This window comes from Megascapheus bottae, chromosome 14 (assembly GCF_031878675.1).
Source record: "Megascapheus bottae isolate mThoBot1 chromosome 14, mThoBot2.hap1, whole genome shotgun sequence".
Lineage (NCBI taxonomy): Eukaryota > Metazoa > Chordata > Mammalia > Rodentia > Geomyidae > Megascapheus > Megascapheus bottae.
In genome coordinates, this window is record NC_143522.1 from 47,825,839 (window position 1) to 47,845,419 (window position 19,581).

Genomic DNA, 19,581 nt, shown 5'->3' on the forward strand with positions numbered 1-19,581 from the left:
AAAACTCCTTACCAGAATATACGGGGATCACTCAAAGTTGAGTGAATCATCTGGACTAAAAAGAAAAAAAATAGGATTACTCTGAAAAACTTGTGCCGCTGAGACTTGGGGTAATGGCGTTTGTTTATAACACCATGAATACTGTCATCCCCGCCGAGGGAAAAGAAAAAGTCAAAGCCTCTCACAGACAGTACAGGTAATTCCTCATCTTTCAAGTTTCTTGGCAGGTGACGGCCTGGAGGAAGCAGTCGCACCTCTTTGGGAAGTGGGTGTTTCCCCAAAACTGGTGGGGAAAGAGCCCCGCCCTTGTGTTGATGAACCTAGCTCTTCATTACTGCCATGTACAAAGAAACTATAATTAATTATTGAAAGCAAGGTTACTATTACTTTTGCTTTACCAGAATCGTATAGAATTCCCTTTTGACTTAATTACAGTTTTACCTACTATTTGCTGCCCAACCTGATTTGCTAATAGACTTCCGATTTGGAATATAAGGTTACATGCAACTTTGGATGCCCCCTATTAGGCTGGTAGAGGATGAAGTAATATTTCTGGAAGCTTCGCTTTAGTAATTGACTTTTTCTTTTCTTTTTGTTGGTCATGGGGCTTGAACTCGTGGTCTGAACTCCTTTCACTCAAGACTGGCAAGCAGCACTCTACCACTTTGAGCCACAGCTCCACTTAGGGCGTTCTAGTGATTAATTGGAAATGAAAGAGTCTCACGGGTTCTGCACTGGCTTGTTTTGAACCATGATCCTCAGATCTCAGCCTCCTGAGTAGGATTGATTACAGACGAGAGCCACCAGCGTCGAGCCTGACTTTTTTTCTGAGGCAGAAATTTGGGGTGAAAAGGAAAGTCTGACGCTGTTTGGTATATTGAGTTCAAAGCCAAACTCTCGGCCTGTCAGTTTCTGTTGGTTTAATTTTTTCCAGTGAGAAAGCTGAAGTCTGGGAAGGTGAACTTCTCCAATTACTAGGAGGCTGAATCAAAAGAACCCCAGCTTTTTCTTTTTAACTCTTCCTATACTTAATGATAGCTGATCTGTATTACAAATAGCTTCATTTATTCCTGTGGTATAGTAAAAAGGCAATTACAGCAATCAATAGAAAAAAAAAAGCCACTAAGGGACTGGGAGCATGGCCTAGTGGTAGATTGCTTGCCTATCATGCATGAAGCCCTGGGCTCGCATAGTACCACATACACAGAAAAATCTGGAAGTGGTGCTGTGGCTCAAATGGTAGAACTCTAGCCTTGAGAAAGCCCAAGGACAGTGCTCGGGCCTTGAGTTCAAGTCCCAGGATTGGCAAAAAAAAAAATGTCCAGTAAAAACATTATGGGGCTGGGAGCATGGCTGCTTGGTAGTGTGCTTGCCTCACATGTAAAAAGCCCTGGGTTCAATTCCTTGGTACCACATACACAGAAAAAAGCTCAAGGACACTGCTCAGGACTGGCAAAAAAAAAATTCCAAACATTATGATATTACTTTTTTCTCTGTAAAAAGTTAAATATGGAAGATAAGATTTGTTGGAAAGGTTGGGATATAGAAAGTTAATGTGCAAATAAAGAGTATCATTGATAATGGTAGTTTGAAATTGGACACTTAGTGGAACTTGACACTTAGGAGAAGAAGTAGGATATGTAAATGCAATTATAAAGTTTAGTTTCAAGAAGTATTGAGATTTCCTAAATTACCGGCCACAATTGATTAAGGAATGATGTGTATATATTTCCTTGGCATAAAGTGTTTTTGTTTTTGTTTTTTTCCCCCTCCTGGGAGAGACATGGACTGTATTAAGAGATCATAGGCCAGGTATTTTATAGGACCTTGCTTCCTTAGTTTGAAAATAGTTTTTTTTTTCATATATTTTTTATTGCTAATTAATAGAAGGGTTACATGATATTTGCCAGATAGAAGGTGAATTAATTTACATACATTGATACCCTTTCACATGTCTTGGTCCCCATTTCTCCCCCCCATCCCCACCCCTCATCTTGTTTACCCCCTTCCCTATCCAATTTCAAATAACCAAATACAAATATATCCAATATATCTGAAAATAGCTTTTAAAAGGAAAATAACCCCTTTACTCTTCAGTAATTTATGGAGTTAAAAAACTATATAACACATCTTCTACATCTCCTCTCTCTCTCTCTCTCTCTCTCTCTCTCTCTCTCTCTCTCTCTCTCTCTCTCTCTCTCTCTCTCTCTCTTTTTTGCCAGTCCTGGAGTCTGAACTCAGGGCCAGAACACTGTCCTTGGACTTTCCTCAAAGCTAGCGCTCTACCACTTGAACCACTGTGCCACTTCTGCCTTTTCTACATATGTGGTACGAAGGAATTGAATCTGGGTCTTTGTGCATGTTAGGCAAACACTCTACCACTAGGCCAAACTCCTGGTCCAGCCCAAACATATTCCTAAAAACATTATTGAAATGATAGCTCTTCTGCTTTCTGACTAGTTGCCCTGTGAGTAGAGGTAGTTGGTACATAGAGACTACATTTGAGTAGTTTTAGAACAGTAGTTCCCTGTTCAGGGATAGTCTGCCTCACAGGAGACAATTGATAATGTCTGGAGACATTTTTTTTTTCTATTTTGGCCCTACTGGGAATTGAACCCAGGGCCCCTTGTTAGTGAAGTGCTCTGTCACTTGATCTATATTCCCAGCTCTCCACATTGTTTTTCAGTGCAGGGGGAAAGTATTACTGGCACATTCCAGTATGCTAAATGCTGTTAAAGATGTTACAGAAATGTTACAATGAGGGGCTGGGAGTTTGGCCTAGTGGTAGAATGCTGGCCTAGCATGCAGGAAGATTGGGGTTCAATTCCCCGGTGCCATATACATAGAAAAAGCGAGAAGTGGTGTGACTCAAGTGGTAGAGCTCTTACCTTGAGAAAGCCCAAGGACAGTCCTGTGGCCCTGAGTTCAAGCTCCAGGACTGGCCCTCTCCCCCCCACAATGAAATCTTGTGCAGCTAATACATGCAAAAAAAAAAATCATTGCAGCCAGGAGTCAGTGGTTCACACTTGTAATCCTAGATGCTCAGGAAGCTAAGGTTTAGGGATTGTGGTTCAAAGATAGCACAGGAAAGTCTGTGAGATTCTTATCTCCAAGTGGAGTTGCATTGCCAGTGGTAAGAGTGCCAGCTAGCCTTGAATGGAAAAAGCTACAGGTAGCACACAGGACCCAAGTATAAGCATACTGATGCATATGTGCATACCTGTAAACACACACATACCACAAGATCCTCCTGTGTTCACTCATACCTTTATACCACACAACTCTGTATAGCTAGGTTTTTCTTAATTTCAACCATTATAATTAGTGTTACCCTACTTTGTTTTTATTTTTATTTATTTTTTGCCAGTCCTAGGGCATGAACTCTGGGCCTGAGCCCTGTCCTTGGGCTTTTTCCTCAAGGCTAGCACTCTACCACCTGAGCGACAGCACCACTGCTGCTTTTTTCTGTGTATGGGGTACCGAGGCATTGAACCCAGGTCTTTGTGCATGCTAGGCAAGCACTCTACTACTAGGCTAAACTCCTGGCCCCTTATCATTGCTGTTCTAAATGAACCATGGTTTGATTTTTTTTTTCTTTTTTGGATCATGGGGCTTGAAACACTGGCCTGGGTGCTGTCCCTGAGCTCTTCAGCTCAAGGCTACCACCCTACCCCTTGAACCACAGCCCCACTTCCTGTTTCTTGGTGATTAACTGGAGATAAGAGTCTCTCGGCTTTGTATTGCCCAAGGTGGCTTTGAACCATGATCCTCAGATCATGAGTAGCTAGGATTACAGGCGTGAGCCACTGTACCCAGCCAGGCACCATGTTTCGATTTTATGATTTTTTTTTTTACTAGTTTTATGTATTTGATTAGCTATAAAGGGGGATATCAAAGTGGCATTTCTACACATGTATAAAATATCCTATCAATTTCTCTCTGTCCTACTCCCTACCTCCTTTTTCCCTTTCTAAAACAATTTCAGCAGGTTTCATTCTTTTTTTTTTTTTTTGCCCCCTTCTCTCTCTCTCTCTTTCCGGCCCCGCTCGCTCAGGCCCCGCTCGCTCCGGTCCCGCTCGCTCCCTCACGCTCCTGTCCCCGCTCGCTCTGGTCCCGCTCGCTCTGGTCCCCGCTCGCTCTGGTCCCGCTCGCTCTGGTCCCGCTCGCTCTGGTCCCGCTCGCTCCGGCCCGGCTCGCTCCGGCCCCGCTGGCTCCGGCCTCGCTGGCTCCGGCCCCGCTGGCTCCGGCCTCGCTGGCTCCCGCACGCTCCGGCCACCACTCGGTTGGGCTCCGCTTGCTTGCTTTCGGTCTCTGTCGCTTGTTGCAGTCTCCTCTCTGTCACTTCCGGCTTGGTTGTGTCTCGTCTCTGCCACTTCCGGCTTGGTTGTGTATGTGGGATACCGAGGAATCGAACCCGGGTCTTTGTGCATGCTAGGCAAGCACTTTAACCGCTAGGCCAAACTCCCGGGCCCAGCAGGTTTCATTCTTTTTGTTGTTATTGGTTGTGGGGCTTGAACTCTGGGCCTCTGAGCCTGGGCATTGTCCCTGAGTGCTTCAGCTCAAGGTTACCACCCTGCTCTGTTAGCCACAGCACCACTTCTGGTTTTCTAGTGGTTAATTGGAGATGAGAGTCTCACAGACTCTATTTGTTCCTTTCTCCTTCTCCTAAATAATCTCTTAGTTACACTGATTTGTGCTTATCCAAATATATGTGTGTGTGTGTACATGTATGCACACAAATATATGTGTACAAACACACCTGAGCTTCCACATATATGAAGAACTATATATAGTTCTTTATCTTTTTGGCCAGTCCTGGGGACTGAATTCAGGGCCTGAGCACTGGCCTTGGGCTTTCTTCAAGGTTAGTGCTCTACCACTTGAGCCACAGCACAGCTTCTGGCTTTTCTATATACATGTTTTGGAGGAATTGAACCTGGGTCTTTGTGCATGCCAGGCAAGCATTCTGCCACTAGGCCAAACTCCTGTCCCCTCCTCCCCTGCCCGCCCCCCCCCCCTGCTTTTTGGTGTTGGTTCTAAGACTTGAACTGAAGACCAAGGCACTGTCCCTGATCATTTTTGGCTAAAGGCTAGTTCTACCACTTGAGCCTCAGCTCCACAACTGATCTTTTGGTGGTTAATTGGAGAAGAGTCTCATGGCCTTAACCTGCTCAGTCTGACTTGAACTGTGATCTTCAAATTGCAGCCTCCTCGTATCTAGGATTGTAGGCCGAGCCACTGGCGCCCAGCCCTATTTTTGGTTTTTTGAGCTTCGCTTGAGTCACTTAATATGTCCCTCAGTTGCATCTATTTTCTTGCAAATGATCGAATGTCATATAACTTCATTTTTTCCTTCCTGGCTATTTAATACTGTGTTATATGTACACATATATAAAGCATGTATTATGTATGTAACATCTTTTTTATCCATTCATTTGTTGTTGGGCACCTAAATTGATTTTATCATTTGTCTTTCTTGTGTATTGATTTGCTGTCCTTTGGGTATGTGCCCAGTAGTGGTGTGATGGGGCCCTATGGGAGGTCTGTGTTTATTTAATGTATTATTTTTTTTGTAGGTTATGGGGCTTGAACTCTGGGCCTGGGTACTGTCCCTGAGCTCTTCAGCTCAAGGCTACCACCCTACCCCTGAGCCACAGCCCACTACTTTTTTTTTTTTTTTTTGCCAGTCCTGGGCCATGATCTCAGGGCCTGAGCACTGACCTTGGACTTTCTCAAGGCTAGAGCTCTACCACTTGAGCCTCAGCACCACTTTGGCTTTTTTCTATGTATGTGGTACCAAGGAATTGAACCCGGGTCCTCGTGCATGCTAGGCAAGCACTCTATCACTAGGCTAAACTCCAGGCCCAGCACTTCTTGTTTTGTAGTGCCAGAGTTTTGTAGTGCCCGAGCTGGCTTTGAACCTCCGTCCTCAGATCTCAGCCCCGTGAGTAGCTAGGATTACAGGCATGAGCCACTGCCCCAGCTTTGTTTATTTTTTGAGGAACCTCCGTACTGATTTCCATAGTGGTTATATTCCTAACAGCTGTGTCTTAGGATTCCTTCCTCTGTTTTCATCCTTTTTAGCATGTGTTGTTTATTTTCTTGATGTCCACTGTTCTGATTGGGGTGACATGGATCTTATGTTGTTTTTTTTTTTAAATTAGCATACACTAATTATGCAGACAGGAATTTCGTTGTTATCTTTTCACACATGTTTAGCAATGTATTCCAATCAGTCTTACTCCGTCATTCCCTGTCCACCTTTTCCAACTATGTCAACAAGTATTTTTCCAATTTCATAGTTGCATATAATCTATTTACACTGTTTTTGATTTGCCTAGTCTCACTCTGTGTGTGTGTGTGTGTGTGTGTGTGTGTGTGTGTCTATGTGTATGAGAGAGAGAGTGAATATATATGTGTGTGTGTGTGTGTGTGTGTATATATATGTATATATATATATATATATATGGATACATTTTGCTCAAGGCTAGTGCTCTGCTACTCGAGCCACAGCGCCACTTCTGGCATTTTCTGTGTATGTAGTACTGAGGAATCGAACCCAGGGCTTTGTACATGCTAGGTGAGCACTCTACCACTAGGCTACCCTCCGGCCTAATTTTTTTTTTTTTTATGGGTCATGGGCTTGAACTCTGGGAGCTGTCCTGGAGCTCTTCAGCTCAAGGCTATGGCCCTACCCCTGGAGTCACAGCCCTGCTTCCCATTTTCTAGTGATTAACTGGAGATAAGAGTCCTAAGATCTTTAGTGCCTGGGCTGGCTTTGCACCAGATCCCCAGATCTCAGCCTCCTGAGTATCTAGGATTAAAGGCATGAGCCACTAGAGGCTAGGTGATTATGTTCAATATGAGTATTTGACATGGTTAGATTTGAGGCTTTTATCTTGCTATTTGTTTCTATTTGCTAATCTGTTCTTAATTGTTGTTTCCACTCCTTTTTGGATTATTTGTGAAAATTTTATGATCTTTAAAAAATACCCTTTGTTGCAGCACTGTGGCCCACACCTCTAATCCTAGATACTCAGGAGGCTGAGATCTGAGGATCTCAGTTCAAAGCCAGCCTGGGCACTAATGGTGAGACACTTTTCTCCAGTTAGCCACCAAAAAACTGAAAGTGGTGCGCTGTGGCTCCGTGGGTAGGGCAGTAGCCTTAAGCTGAAGAGCTCAGGGCCAACGCCCAGACCCAGAGTTCATGTCCCATGACTGACCAAAACAAACAAAATATATATATCCTTTGTTGGTTTATTAGCTCTGATTATTTTTGTTTGTTTTAGTATAATTCCTGATGTATTTATTCAGTTTAAACCTCAAACTGATAAGTTATTGTAAGAACATTAGAAGAAGGTACTTTGCACTTTTTGCTAAGAGCTTTTGTCATTCATTTTATTGTACATATCTTGAATCAGAAAAACAACAAGTATTCAGTATTTATAAATAGCAAAATAAAGGTCAGGAAGAAATATATTTATTAAATAACATAAAATGGTATAAATTAACTTCAAACCTATTTTGCAGAAAACCTGGCAATGTGTATATAACCTTCCTATATAAATAAACCAGTTTGATATGTGTTAAGATTTTACTATACAGTTTTAACAAGTAAAGTAATACTAGATATGTAACCTTAAGTCTTTTATATTCTTTCATTTGTTTATACTTTTTTTTTTTTTTTTGCCTGTCCTGGAGCTTGAACTCAGAGACGAGGCACTGTCCTTGAGCTACAGCACTACTCCAGCTTTTTCTATGTATATAGTACCAAAGAATCAAATACAGGACTTGGTGCATGCTAGACTTGCCACTAGGCCACACTCCCAGTTATTGTTTATACTTTATATTATATATAATATATATTTTATTATTTGAATCTTCTTGATTTGGAAAGTTAATTTGACCTTATTGAACTACGTAATGTATTTAGGTTGTGATTACTGTACAGATTATTGGCATAAAGTGTTTATTCTTTTTTTTTTTGGCCACTCCTGGGGCTGAACATTGTCCTTGGGCTTTCCTCAAGGCTAGCGCTCTACCACTTGAGCCACAGTACCACTTCTGGCTTTTCTATGTATGTGGTCCCAAGGAATCTAACTCTTGGTGCATGCTAGGCAAGCACTCTACCACTAGGCCAAACTCTCGGCCCATAGGGTTTATTCTATGAGCATTGCTTTTTTTTTTGGTCCAATCCTCTAAAAGATCTACCAGATGTTTCTTACAGAACTCATTCTTAGAGACACTTTTTTTTGGGTCAGTCATAGGACTTGAAAGCTTTCTCAATGCTAGTGTTCCACCACTTGAACCACAGCACCACTTCTGGCTTTTTCTGTTTATGTGGTACTGAATCAAACTCATGCATGCTAGGCGAGCACTGTACCACTAAGTCACATTCCCAGCCCTCTTAAAGACACTATTACAGATATATACTTGTTTTACTGTAAATGGTTAACATATTTTTATGGCAGAGTGTCAGACATAAGTTCTGTATGCCCTTATCTGAATCCCAATTCTGTATTGAAGATACATTTTTTTAAATCTTTGCTTTACTGAGTTCTATGCTTGAAGAAAGCAGCATTTTTGCTATTGTAGTAGGTGTTACTGTTATGTTTCTTTTGCACCATTATACTTCTTCACTAATGGAGAATCCCGTGGTTTGTAGTACATGATGCTTGATCACACTGTCCTTCAAACTTTCTAAATTTCTCAACCTTGTGATCAGTGCCCGACTGTAAGCTAGCTTACAGTCCCAGCTTATGACCTTCCTCATATTTTTTTGGACATCTTAAAGGATTTTCTATGCTCATTATGTTTACTATCTTTAATAATCTCAGTACCATTCCATTTAAGAAGGTGCCCTCATTCAGACTTGGTTTTTGTTTTTGTTTTTTTGGTTGGTTGTAGGGCTTGAACTCGGCACCTGGGTGCGATTCCTCAGTTTCTTTGTGCTCAAGGCTAGTCTTCTACCACTTGAGCCACATCACCCCTTCTGCTATTCTGGCAGTTTCTGGCTTCATACTCAGTCTTCAGATTTCAGGCTCCTGAGTAGCTAACTAGGATTACAGTTGTGAGCCACCAGGGACCTGCAAGGCTGTTCTTATATAATCGGTTCTCTCTTCAGTGATATTTCCCAGGGTTCTGTCCTCACAGTCTATTTAACTATATATTATCATTGGATAAATTCCCCTTGGAGTACACACTCTTGGCTTCAAATGCCTGTAGGTTTACTTGTAACTACAACTCTCCACTTCTCCTTCCCTTATACTATGAACTTTTAGCTCTGACATATATACTTCTAGACCATTATTTTCACTTGTTTGACCCATTCCCCCATTCCTCCCTTGTACTCTGAATCTTCCAACATTATCTTTTCTACTGCATTTTGTTTCTTTCTTAACCTTTTGTTTCTCCACTTTGGCATTTAAAACTTTGGTATTGAACTAGAAATTATTTTCTGTGATGCTTGTGCCTTTGCTGATGATTGCTTTTCTATCACTTTTTTTTTTTTTTTTTTTGTGAGTCATGGGACTTGAACCCTGTGCCTGGGCGCTGTCCCTAAGCTCCTCAGCTCAAGGCTGACACCCTACCCCTGGGCCTGGGCATTGTCCCTGAGCTCTTCAGCTCAAGGCTGACATCCTACTCCTTGAGTTACAGTCCCATTTTCCATTTTCTTTTCTTGTTTGTCTGTCTGTGTTTTTGTGGGTTTTGGGGCTTGAACTCTGGGCCTGGGCATTGTCCTTGAGCTCTTCAGCTCAGGGCTATCACCCTACTCCTGAGCCTGGTCATTGTCTTGGAGCTCTGCAGTTCCGAGGCTACCACCCTACCCCTGGAGCCATAGCCCCACTTCCCATTTTCTTGGAGTTAGTTGGAGATAAAGAGTCTCAAGGTCTTTTGTGTCCCTGCTGGCTTTGAACCTTGATCCTCAGATCTCAGCCTCCTGAGTAGCTAGGATTACAAGAGAGATTCACAGTGCCCAGCCCACTTCCCATTTTCTAGAGATTAATTGGAGATCAGAGTCTCAGGTTCTTTTGTTCCCGGCTGACTTTGAATGAAGATCCTCAGATCTCAGCCTCCTGAGTAGCTAGGATTACAGGTGTAAGCCACTGTGCCTATCACTCTTATTACTACGTGCAAACTTCTTGAAATTTCAGGGAAAAATCTAATCATAGCTTCTATGAAGCCATCCTTTTCAGTAGATGCAGGAGCCCACACTGTACCTTTTCCTACATTTTGCATAGTTAACTTTAGCAATGTGGTTCTTTTGTTATAAGTTAAGTATTTATTTGCATGCTTAGATTTTACAACCTCCCTATGATAGAAATGTACAACCCTCCAGTGTCAAGAATGAATAGACATGAGGTACAGGAGATTTAGTCAAGGCAACTTACTTTTGTACTGAAGGGTGCAATACTGTTACTTTACCCAGAGCTAGGCAGGCACACCATGCAGAACAGTTTGCTATATACATTGTTCCTCCTCCTTGTTAAGGAGTTACCAAAGTGAGGGGACCATTCTTTCATTCCTACCAAAGGTTTCCTTTTTTTTTTTTTTTTCTTCATGGCTGGTAGGGAGTGGGAAGGCAGGAGGAGGTTGATGAAGTTAGTGCAAAGCTCCCACTAAAATTTCTTTTTACTCCATTGATACAAATTTCTCTTTATAACAAACAGCATACTTGGTAATTAGTTTATAGCTCCTTCAACATAAAATCTATCTCCCTAACTTGGCTAGCTGATCACAAGCAGCATAGATAATACACAAAAAGCAAATAAATCCAGGAAATGTCAACACCAAAAATTATATCAATATACTAGACAGAGGCACTTTAGTTTGACAGAATACTTTTTCTCTCACTAGGGCAGAAAGACATCGTTATTTTTAAATTTTTTTTGTTGTTGGGGTAATGTATAGAGGGGTTACAGTTACATTCGCCAGGTAGTAGGTGCATTACTTCTCATACCTTGATACCCCTTCACATGTTTTTGTTCCCATTTCCCTCTCTCCACCCTCTAGAAAGACATCTTTTTATCTTTCTGTCCCTAGACTCAGCATGGTACCTGGCTCTGTAATAGGTATTAATTAAAATACTGTTCAGCTCATGAATAAGTATACCAGATATGAGAATAGCATTGTTCTGAGTTTTATTTCTTTTTTTTTTTTCTTTCTGCCATTTTTCTGCCATTCTGTGGGGCTTGAACTCAGGGCTTAAGCACTGTCTTTGGGTTTTTTCTCAAGGCTAGAACTCTAGCATATGAGCCACAGCACCACTTCAGCTTGCTTGCTCTTTCTTTCTTTCTTTCTTTCTTTCTTTCTTTCTTTCTTTCTTTCTTTCTTTCTTTCTCTTTCTTCCTCCCTCCTTCCCTTCCCTTCCCTTCCCTTCCCTCCCCTCCCCTCCCCTTCCCTCCCCTCCCCTCCCCTTCCCTCCCCTCCCCTCCCCTTCCCTCCCCTCCCCTCCCCTTCCCTCCCCTCCCCTCCCCTTCCCTCCCCTCCCCTTCCCTCCCCTCCCCTCCCCCTCCCCTCCCCTTCCCTCCCCTCCCCTCCCCTTCCCTTCCCTCCCCTCCCTCCCTCCCTCCCTCCCCCCCTCCCCTCCCCTCCCCTCCCCTCCCTCCCTCCTTCCCTCCCTCCCTCCTTTCTCTTTCTTTCTTTCTTTCTTTCTTTCTTTCTTTCTTTCTTTCTTTCTTTCTTTCTTTCTTTCTTTCTTTCTTTCTTTCTTTCTTTCTTTCTTTGCCAGTCTTGGGCTTGAGCTCAGGGCCTAAGCACTGTCCTTGGACTTTCTCAAGGCCAGAGCTCTACCCCTTGAGCCTTAGCACCACTTCCAGCTTTTTTCTATGTATGTGGTACCATACATAGTGCATGCTAGGCAGGCACTCCACCACTAGGCCAAACTCCCGGCTCCTCTTTCTTTCTTTTTTTTTTTTTTGGTGGGTCGTGGGGCTTGAATCCTGCCTGGGTGTTGTCTCTGAGCTCTTTAGTTCAAGGCTACCACCCTATCCTTGAGCCAAGCCCCACTTCCCGTTTTCTTGAAGTTAATTGGGGTAAGAGTCTCAGGTCCTTTTGTGCCCGGGATGGCTTTGAACCTTGATCCTCAGATCTCAGCCTCCTGAGTAGCTAGGATTACAGGTGCAAGCCACTGCGCCCAGCTATTCTGGGTTTTGAGCAACTAGTTGGCAATGGTAAAACCAGACAGAAAATTATGAAAGTCAGTATTATGTTCAGAAAGAAACTTGAGTGGTTTTAAGTACCTAGAGGGACAGGTTTAGAAACTAAAATCTGTACTGTATAAAACAGAAAAGTAGGTGAACACAAAAATTAGATTGGTAACTGAAAACTATTTATGGTTATATGGCAGATATTACCCAGATTTGTCTGCCCAGATTGGCTTTAAATCTTGATGATCAGATCTAGGTATCCTGAGTAGCTAGAATTATAGACATGTACTATTAGTACCCAGCTCAGTTGTTAACATTTTTGTTCACTTCAATATGGCATGCCCTAGTGAGACTCATTTTCAGTTAACGACTCAAAAAAAAAAAAAACAAAACAAAACTGGAAAGTGGCATTTGCTAAGTTACTTGTTAGAAAACAAAAGGGAGTTGAATGAAAGGAAATAAACTTTGCTGCTGGTATTTTTTTTCAAATGAATATTAGGAAGTCACTTAGCAACTATAGTCCTTTTCCTCTCCACCCAAACCCGAAATAGAATAGGGCAAGAGGTGTGGTAGTATTATCAAAATGTGTTGTCTTTATCCATATTCTTTTTTTTTTTTAAGCCAATAGCTTCCAAGTTCCCAGTCATTTTTCCTTTTCCATCAATTGTTTGTAGGGCTGTCTAAAGACAAGTAGGTTGTGAGTGTAAGCCATTTCTCATAAGCATCATTTTTAACCCAGTATGCTTAAGAAAAATAACCATCTGTGTTTGTCTATTACTTTGAAATTTTAAAGAAATGATGGACCTAGCAAGCATTTAAATGACTGTAATACTTTGAGTAACTTCAGAGGACTAAAGAAGTTGATAATAAAGAATGTTATATGCCAAATGTAAAATGCGTATAACATACACAATGATAAATAATCATATTTAAATGAGTACCTTGAGTATGGGTCATATGGACTAGGGCATTTGAGTTGAGTCTTTAAAGATTATTAGAGTTTCAGTAAGCTGAAGTGAAGAAAGTACAGTTTGGGTAAAATTTATTGTAATAGCACAGATATAAGTTTAGGAAATAGCTTTCAAAACAATTCAGCAAGCTTCAAAGTATAAGATTTTGTTTTTATAGCGAGGCAATGAGTGTTCCCAGGCTTAGTGGCACTATCGCAAGGTCTTCTATAGTAATAAGACCTTGTCTCAAAAAACCAAATGAAACAATAAAACAACCAGAGCTGGGCACTGGTAGCTTTATCTATAATTCTTGCTACTCAAGAGGCTGAGATCACAGTTTGAGAAGCAGCCCAGGCTAACAAAAGAAGCTTGCGTAATCTACCTGCTTTTTTGTTTTTGTTTTTATTTATTTATTTATTTATTATTTTTTGTCAGTCATGGGGCTTAAACTCTGGGCCTGGGCAATATCCCTGAGCTCTTCAGCTCAAGGCTACCACCCTATCCCTGGAGCCACAGCCCCACTTCCTGTTTTCTAGTGGTTAATTGGAGATAAGAGTCTCACAGTCCTTAGTGCTGGGGATGGCTTTGAACCTCGATCCTCAGACCTCAGTCTCCTGAGAAGCTAGGATTTACAGGTGTGAGCCATGGCGTTGGCTCATGTCTTTTTTTTCCGCCATTCCTGGGCTTGAGCTGAGGGCCTGAGCACTGTCCTTGGACTTTCTCAAGGCTAGAGCTCTACTACTTGAGCCTCAGCACCACTTCTGGCTCTTTTTTCCCCCCTATATATGTGGTACCAAGGAATCGAACCCTGGTCTTCATGCATGCTAGGCAAGCACTCTACCACTAGGCCAAACTCCCGACCCCCTCCCTTTTTAAAAAAACAAACAATGATGCTCTTTCCATCCAACTACTTGATGCCAAGAGTTCTTTTTACACTTAAGAATCTTTTCAATATTAATACTCTCATTACATTTTTCTTCTCCCATTTCCCTCACTAAGATAAAAACTTGCTGTGTAGCCCAAGCTGTCCTTGAATTCACAATACTGTTTCCTTTTACCTCCTTACTATTGAGACTATAGGCATTCACCACCATGCCATATCTTTTTCCATTTTCATGCTTCATTGAGTTTGAAGGTAATCTTATGTTTCTGAACTTCCATATGCTATCTTTGTCATTTTCAGCTCTAGAACATTCTGTGGGTATGTGTTTAGGTTTTTGTCCCCTGCAATTTTCATGGAGCAGTTCTGTCTGAACTTTATAATACTTCAGTGCCTGTTACAAAGCCTTTAGTTAGGCACCTATTTACTGAGTATATATTTCATACCATAAATTATTCTTAGAAGCAGTTCTTTAACCTGTTGTGTGCAGACATTCAGGAAAGTGTAGCCATTCTTTTTAAATCTATTTTTTTTTTTATGTTAGGAGTTGTTATTGTTGTTGTTGGTGCTGGTGGTTGTGGGGCTTTAACTCAGTGTCTGGACACTTTTCTCGAGCTCTCCTGCTCAACGTTAGTGCTCCACCACTTTGAGCCACCATACCACTTTCTTGATTTTTTTTTTTTTTTGGCCAGTCATGGGCTTGAGCTTAGGGCCTAAGACTGTCCCTGGACTTTCTCAAGGCTAAAGCTCTACCACTTGAGCCTCAACACCACTTCTGGCTTTTTTCTATGTATGTGATACTGAGGAATCGAACCCGGGTCTTTGTGCATGCTAGGCAAGCACTCTACCACTAGGCCAAACTCCCAGCCCTTGATTTTGTTTTTTGAGACAGAATTTTAGTCTGATACCCAGATTGGCTCCAACTTGTAATCTTTCTGCCTGAGTGTTTGCATTTCAAATATGTCCCCTGTAATCCAGCTTTGACAACATCATTATTATAATTTAATTAATTTATTTTTGTCAGTCATGGGACTTGAACTCTGGGCCTGGACATTGTCCTTGAGCTCTTCAGTTCAAGGCTACAGCCCTACTCCTTGAGCCACAGTGCCACATCTGGTTTTCTGGTGGTTAATTGGAGAGAAGAGTTCACGGTTTTTTAGTGCCTAGGCTAGCACTAGTGCTCAGATCTCAGCCCCCTGAGTAGCTAGGATTACAGGTATGAGCCAAGGCGCCCAGATGTCATTTTATTTTTTGATGCTACTGGTGTTTGAACTGCGGTACGTAGGTTTGCTAGGTTGGCATTGTACCATTTGAACTATATCCCTTACCTTCTTTGCTTCCGTTATTTTGAATAGGGTCTCAGGATTTTTACCAGAGCCACTGTGGACTTCATAATCTACCTTTGCTTCTCATGTAGCTGGGATGTTGGGTGTGCACCCTATACCTAGCCTTTGGTGGGCCTTGAACATCAGTCCTCCCAATATCTGCCTCTGCCTGAGATTACAGGTGTGAGTCACCTAAGCCTTTGTTTTAAGGAATAACCATGTGATTATTTCTCCTGCTCTTTAATATTAAAACAAAATAGTTATGTAAAGAGTAAAATAATGGGAAAGAAGATGATATGTAAAGTATACATTCCATGTTTTATTAGGCTAGAAATTAAGGACAGTTTTTTTTTCACCTTTAATATATTTTTTATTGTAATTAATAAAAGGGTTACATGATATTTGCCAGATAGAAGGTGCGTTAATTCACTTACATTGATAACCTTTCACATGTCTTGGTACCCATTACCCTCCCCCCACCTCCATCCCCCCCACCCCTGTCTTGGTTTTCCCCCCTTCCCTATCAAATTTCAAATAACCAAATACAAATAAATCCAATGTATCAGATAACAAAGTGAGATACTGTAACAATATGAGATATAAGGGCAGTTTTTTAAAGGAAATTTCTTACTATTTGTTAACCATTACCTATTAAACCTTTGCAAAATAATCACTGGAAACTTTTTTTTTTATTTTTCAGAGAATGCAGAATCTATTGATCTTAAACTGTTTTTTGACCAACATTTTTCACATATATACTATGTGTTCTTTGAAAATTTTGTGACTATTGAAGCTAGTCTTAAACAGAAAGGTAAGATGTTAACATATGTTCTGGCTTATGTTTATGTTTCTAATAACTGCCATAAACATTAGCTTAAAAGGAGGCATTTGGGACCAGGAGTGTGGCCTAATGGTAGAGTGCCTGCCCGGTGTGCACAAAGCTGTAGGTTCCATTCCTTGGTACCACATACACAGAAAAAGCCAGAAGTGGTTCTGTGGCTCAAGTGGTAGAGGACTATCCTTCAGTAAGCCCAAGGACAATGCTCAGGCCCTGTGTTCAAGCCCAGGACTGGCAAAAAAAAAAAAAGCATTTGGGCATGAGCATGTCATTATTTTATTTCATTAGACAGCTATTTAATATTGCTCACACTGTACTCACAGGTCTTAGTGCCATGTATTTGTAAGGAATTAGTATTACTAGAACTGATGATACTTTGTTAGTAAAGCAAAGCAGTAGTAAGTATAGTAAAAGCATCTAGATGTGCTCCAACATCAGATATATTTATGGTGGAAAAAGTGTTGGGAGTTTGGCTTTAGGATAGATATGTTCCTTTATTATGAACATCTAGTACATTAGATCATTCTTGCTGTTACACTTTATATTATGCAAGTATATATGTATGTGTGTGTTGTGCAGTACTGGGGCATGAATTGAGGACCTTGCCCTTTTGATCAGCTTTTTCACTCACAGCTAGCCATTTAAGCCATACCACCAGCTCTGGCTTTTTGCTTGTTAATTGGAGTCAGGAATCTCTTGAATTTGTCTACTTGGGCTGACTTTGAAACCTGTGATCTTCAGGTCTCTGCTTCCTAGGTAGCTAGGATTATAGGAGTAAGTCACCAGCTCTGGCTTGTTACACTGTTTTGGAATTATCAATTGGGCCTAGAAATTCAATTTACAGAATTTGTGTGATTGTGGACATGAATTTCTGCTCCTTTCAAGGCAGATGTCCTTCCTTAAGATAATGTTCTTTCTTTTCAAACACTTCCTTGGCCAAAGGAGTCAGTTTACTAAATGTTTTTGTGTCTCTCCAGTCCTGAGGCTCAAACACTGGGCATAAGTGCTCTATTTGAGTTATTTTACTCAAGGCTAATGCTCTACTTGAACTACAGTCCCAATTCAGGCTTTTTGGTGGTTACTTGGAAATAAGGTCCTATGGATTTTTCTGCCAAATCTGGCATCAAGCTTCCTAAATTAAGCTAGGATTATAAGGATGAGTTACCAGCATCTTGGTTAAGCCATCCCTCCCTTTTCCTCCCCCTCCCTCTTCCTCCCTCTCTCCCTTCCTCTCTCCCTTCCTCTCTCCCTTCCTCTCTCCCTTCCTCCCTTCCTCCCTTCCTCCTGTTCTGGGGCTTTAACTCAGGGCCTGGGCACTGTTCTTGAGCTTGAGCCACAGCACCACTTTAGAGTTTTTTTTTTCTTTCTGTGTATGTGGTACTGAAGAATCAAACCTGGGGCTTTGTGAATGCTAGGCAATACCTCTATTAGGCCACACTCCTGCCCCTAGATATCTTTTTTTTTTTTTTTTTTTTTTTTTGTGGGTCATGGGGCTTGAACTCCCTAGGGCACTGTCCCTGAGCACTTCAGCTCAAGGCTCCCACCCTACCCCTTGGCCTGGGTGGTGTTCCTGAGCTCTTCAACTCTAGGTTACTGCCCTACCCTTGAGCCAAGCCCCACTTCCCTTTTCTAGAGGTTAATTGGAGATAAGAGTCTCAGGTTCTTTTATGCCCAGGCGGATTTGGACTGTGATCCTCAGATCTCAGCCTTCTGAGTAGCTAGGATTACAGGTGTGTTTCACTGTTGTTCAGCTTGATAAATAATTTTTAATCTTCTCTTTACTAATTATGTACTTCCTCTAATATTTTCTAGAGGGCTTTATTTATTTTTTCATGGGGCTAGAACTCTGGGCCTGGGCGCTGTCTCTTGAGTTTTTCAGCTCAAGGCTACCACCCTACCCCTGGAGCCACAGTGCCACTTCTACTTTTCTAGTGGTTAATTGGTGATAAGAGTCTCATGGGCTTTAGTGCTCAGGCTGGCTTTGAACCACAATCCTCATATCTCAGCCTCCTGAGTAGCTAGGATTACAGGCCTGAACCACTTGCCTAGCTGCTCCCTTTTCTTTCCTCTCTCCCTCTCTGCCTCTCTCCCTCTCTGCCTCCCTCCTTCTCCCCTCCCTATCCAGTCCCCCTCCCTCTACCCTCCCCATCCAGTCCTCCTCCCTCTCCCTCCCTCTCCTCCCCTCTCCCCCTCTTGCTAGTCCTGAGGCTTGAATTTAGCGCTTAAGCACTGGTCTTGAACTTTTTCAAGGCTAGAGCTTTACCACTTGAGCCATAGCACCACTTTTGGATTTTTCTATGTATATGATATCAAGGAATCGAACCCTTCCTGCATGCTAGGCAAGCACCCTACCACTAGGCCATGCTTTTGGCCTCTTTTTTTTTTTTTTTTGGTGGGTCATGGGGCTTGAACTCAGCCTGGGTTGAGCCTGTCCTTGAGATCCTCAGCTCAAGGCTACCACCCTACCTTTAAGCCAAACCCCACTTCCCATTTTCTAGAGGTAATTTGAGATAAGAATCTCAGGTTCTTTTGTGCCCTGGCTGGCTTTGAACCTTGATCCTCAGATCTCAGCCTCCAGAGTAGGTAGGATTACAGGCGTGAGCCACCACACCCAGCTAGATATCTATTTTTTTTTTTTTTTTTGCCAGTCCTGGGCTTGAGCTCAGGGCCTGAGCAATGTCCTTGGACTTTCTCAAGGCTAGAGCTCTACCACTTGAGCCTCAGCACCACTTTCGGCTTTTTTTTTCTATGTATGTGGTACCAAGGAATCGAACTCGGGTCTTCATGCATGCTAGGCAAGCACTTTAACCACTAGGCCAAACTCCCCGCCCCTAGATATCTATTTTTAAAGATACTTTTGATCAGTTCCCAGAGTTTGAGAGTCATTTGAGCATGTGGGCAAGATCACAGGGCGAAAGTGGCTATATTTACTTCTTTATTTTAAAATAACAGCAAACCAGAGGTCTATGGCTCATGCCAGTAATTCATGCTACTTCAAGAAACTGAGATTTTTCAGATCTCAGTTTGAAGTCACCTGGACAGGAAAGCCCATGATATTCTAACCTATAGTTAACTACCAAAAAAGCAATATAGTTTACCAAAAGAGCTGGAAGTGGAGCTGTGGCTCAAGCAGTAGAGTGCTAGCCTTGAGCATAAAAGGTCAGGGACAGTGCATAGGCTCTGAGTTCAAGATCTAGCATACACACAGATACACACAAAGGATAACAAAAATCAACCTTTATTACTAAAAATATTTAAACCTATTAGGTGACTTTTAACAATGTTATTTAATATTTTCTTGTAAAATATTTTAGGTCACAAGTCTCAAAGAGAGGAGTTGGATGCTATACTTTTTATTTTTGAAGTAAGTACTATATGTTGTAACCTTTTAGTATTTTTCAAAAGCAATTTTGGGAACATGTAAATCAAGATTAACCAT

General features: G+C 41.8%; 1 protein-coding gene across 9 annotated transcripts in view; it reads left to right on the top strand.

Annotated features, from left to right (window-relative positions):
- Positions 1–19,581, top strand: part of Ralgapa1 (Ral GTPase activating protein catalytic subunit alpha 1) — a 199,072-nt gene that overhangs the window by 347 nt on the left and 179,144 nt on the right. For 8 of the 9 annotated variants that reach the window (XM_090345148.1, XM_090345156.1, XM_090345154.1 and 5 more), the window contains exons 2-3: positions 16,005–16,115; positions 19,457–19,506. In XM_090345148.1, coding sequence (XP_090201274.1) covers positions 16,005–16,115; positions 19,457–19,506 — 161 coding nt within the window. The remainder of the gene's footprint in view (positions 1–16,004; positions 16,116–19,456; positions 19,507–19,581) is intronic. The other variant, XM_090345150.1, reaches the window with a different exon arrangement.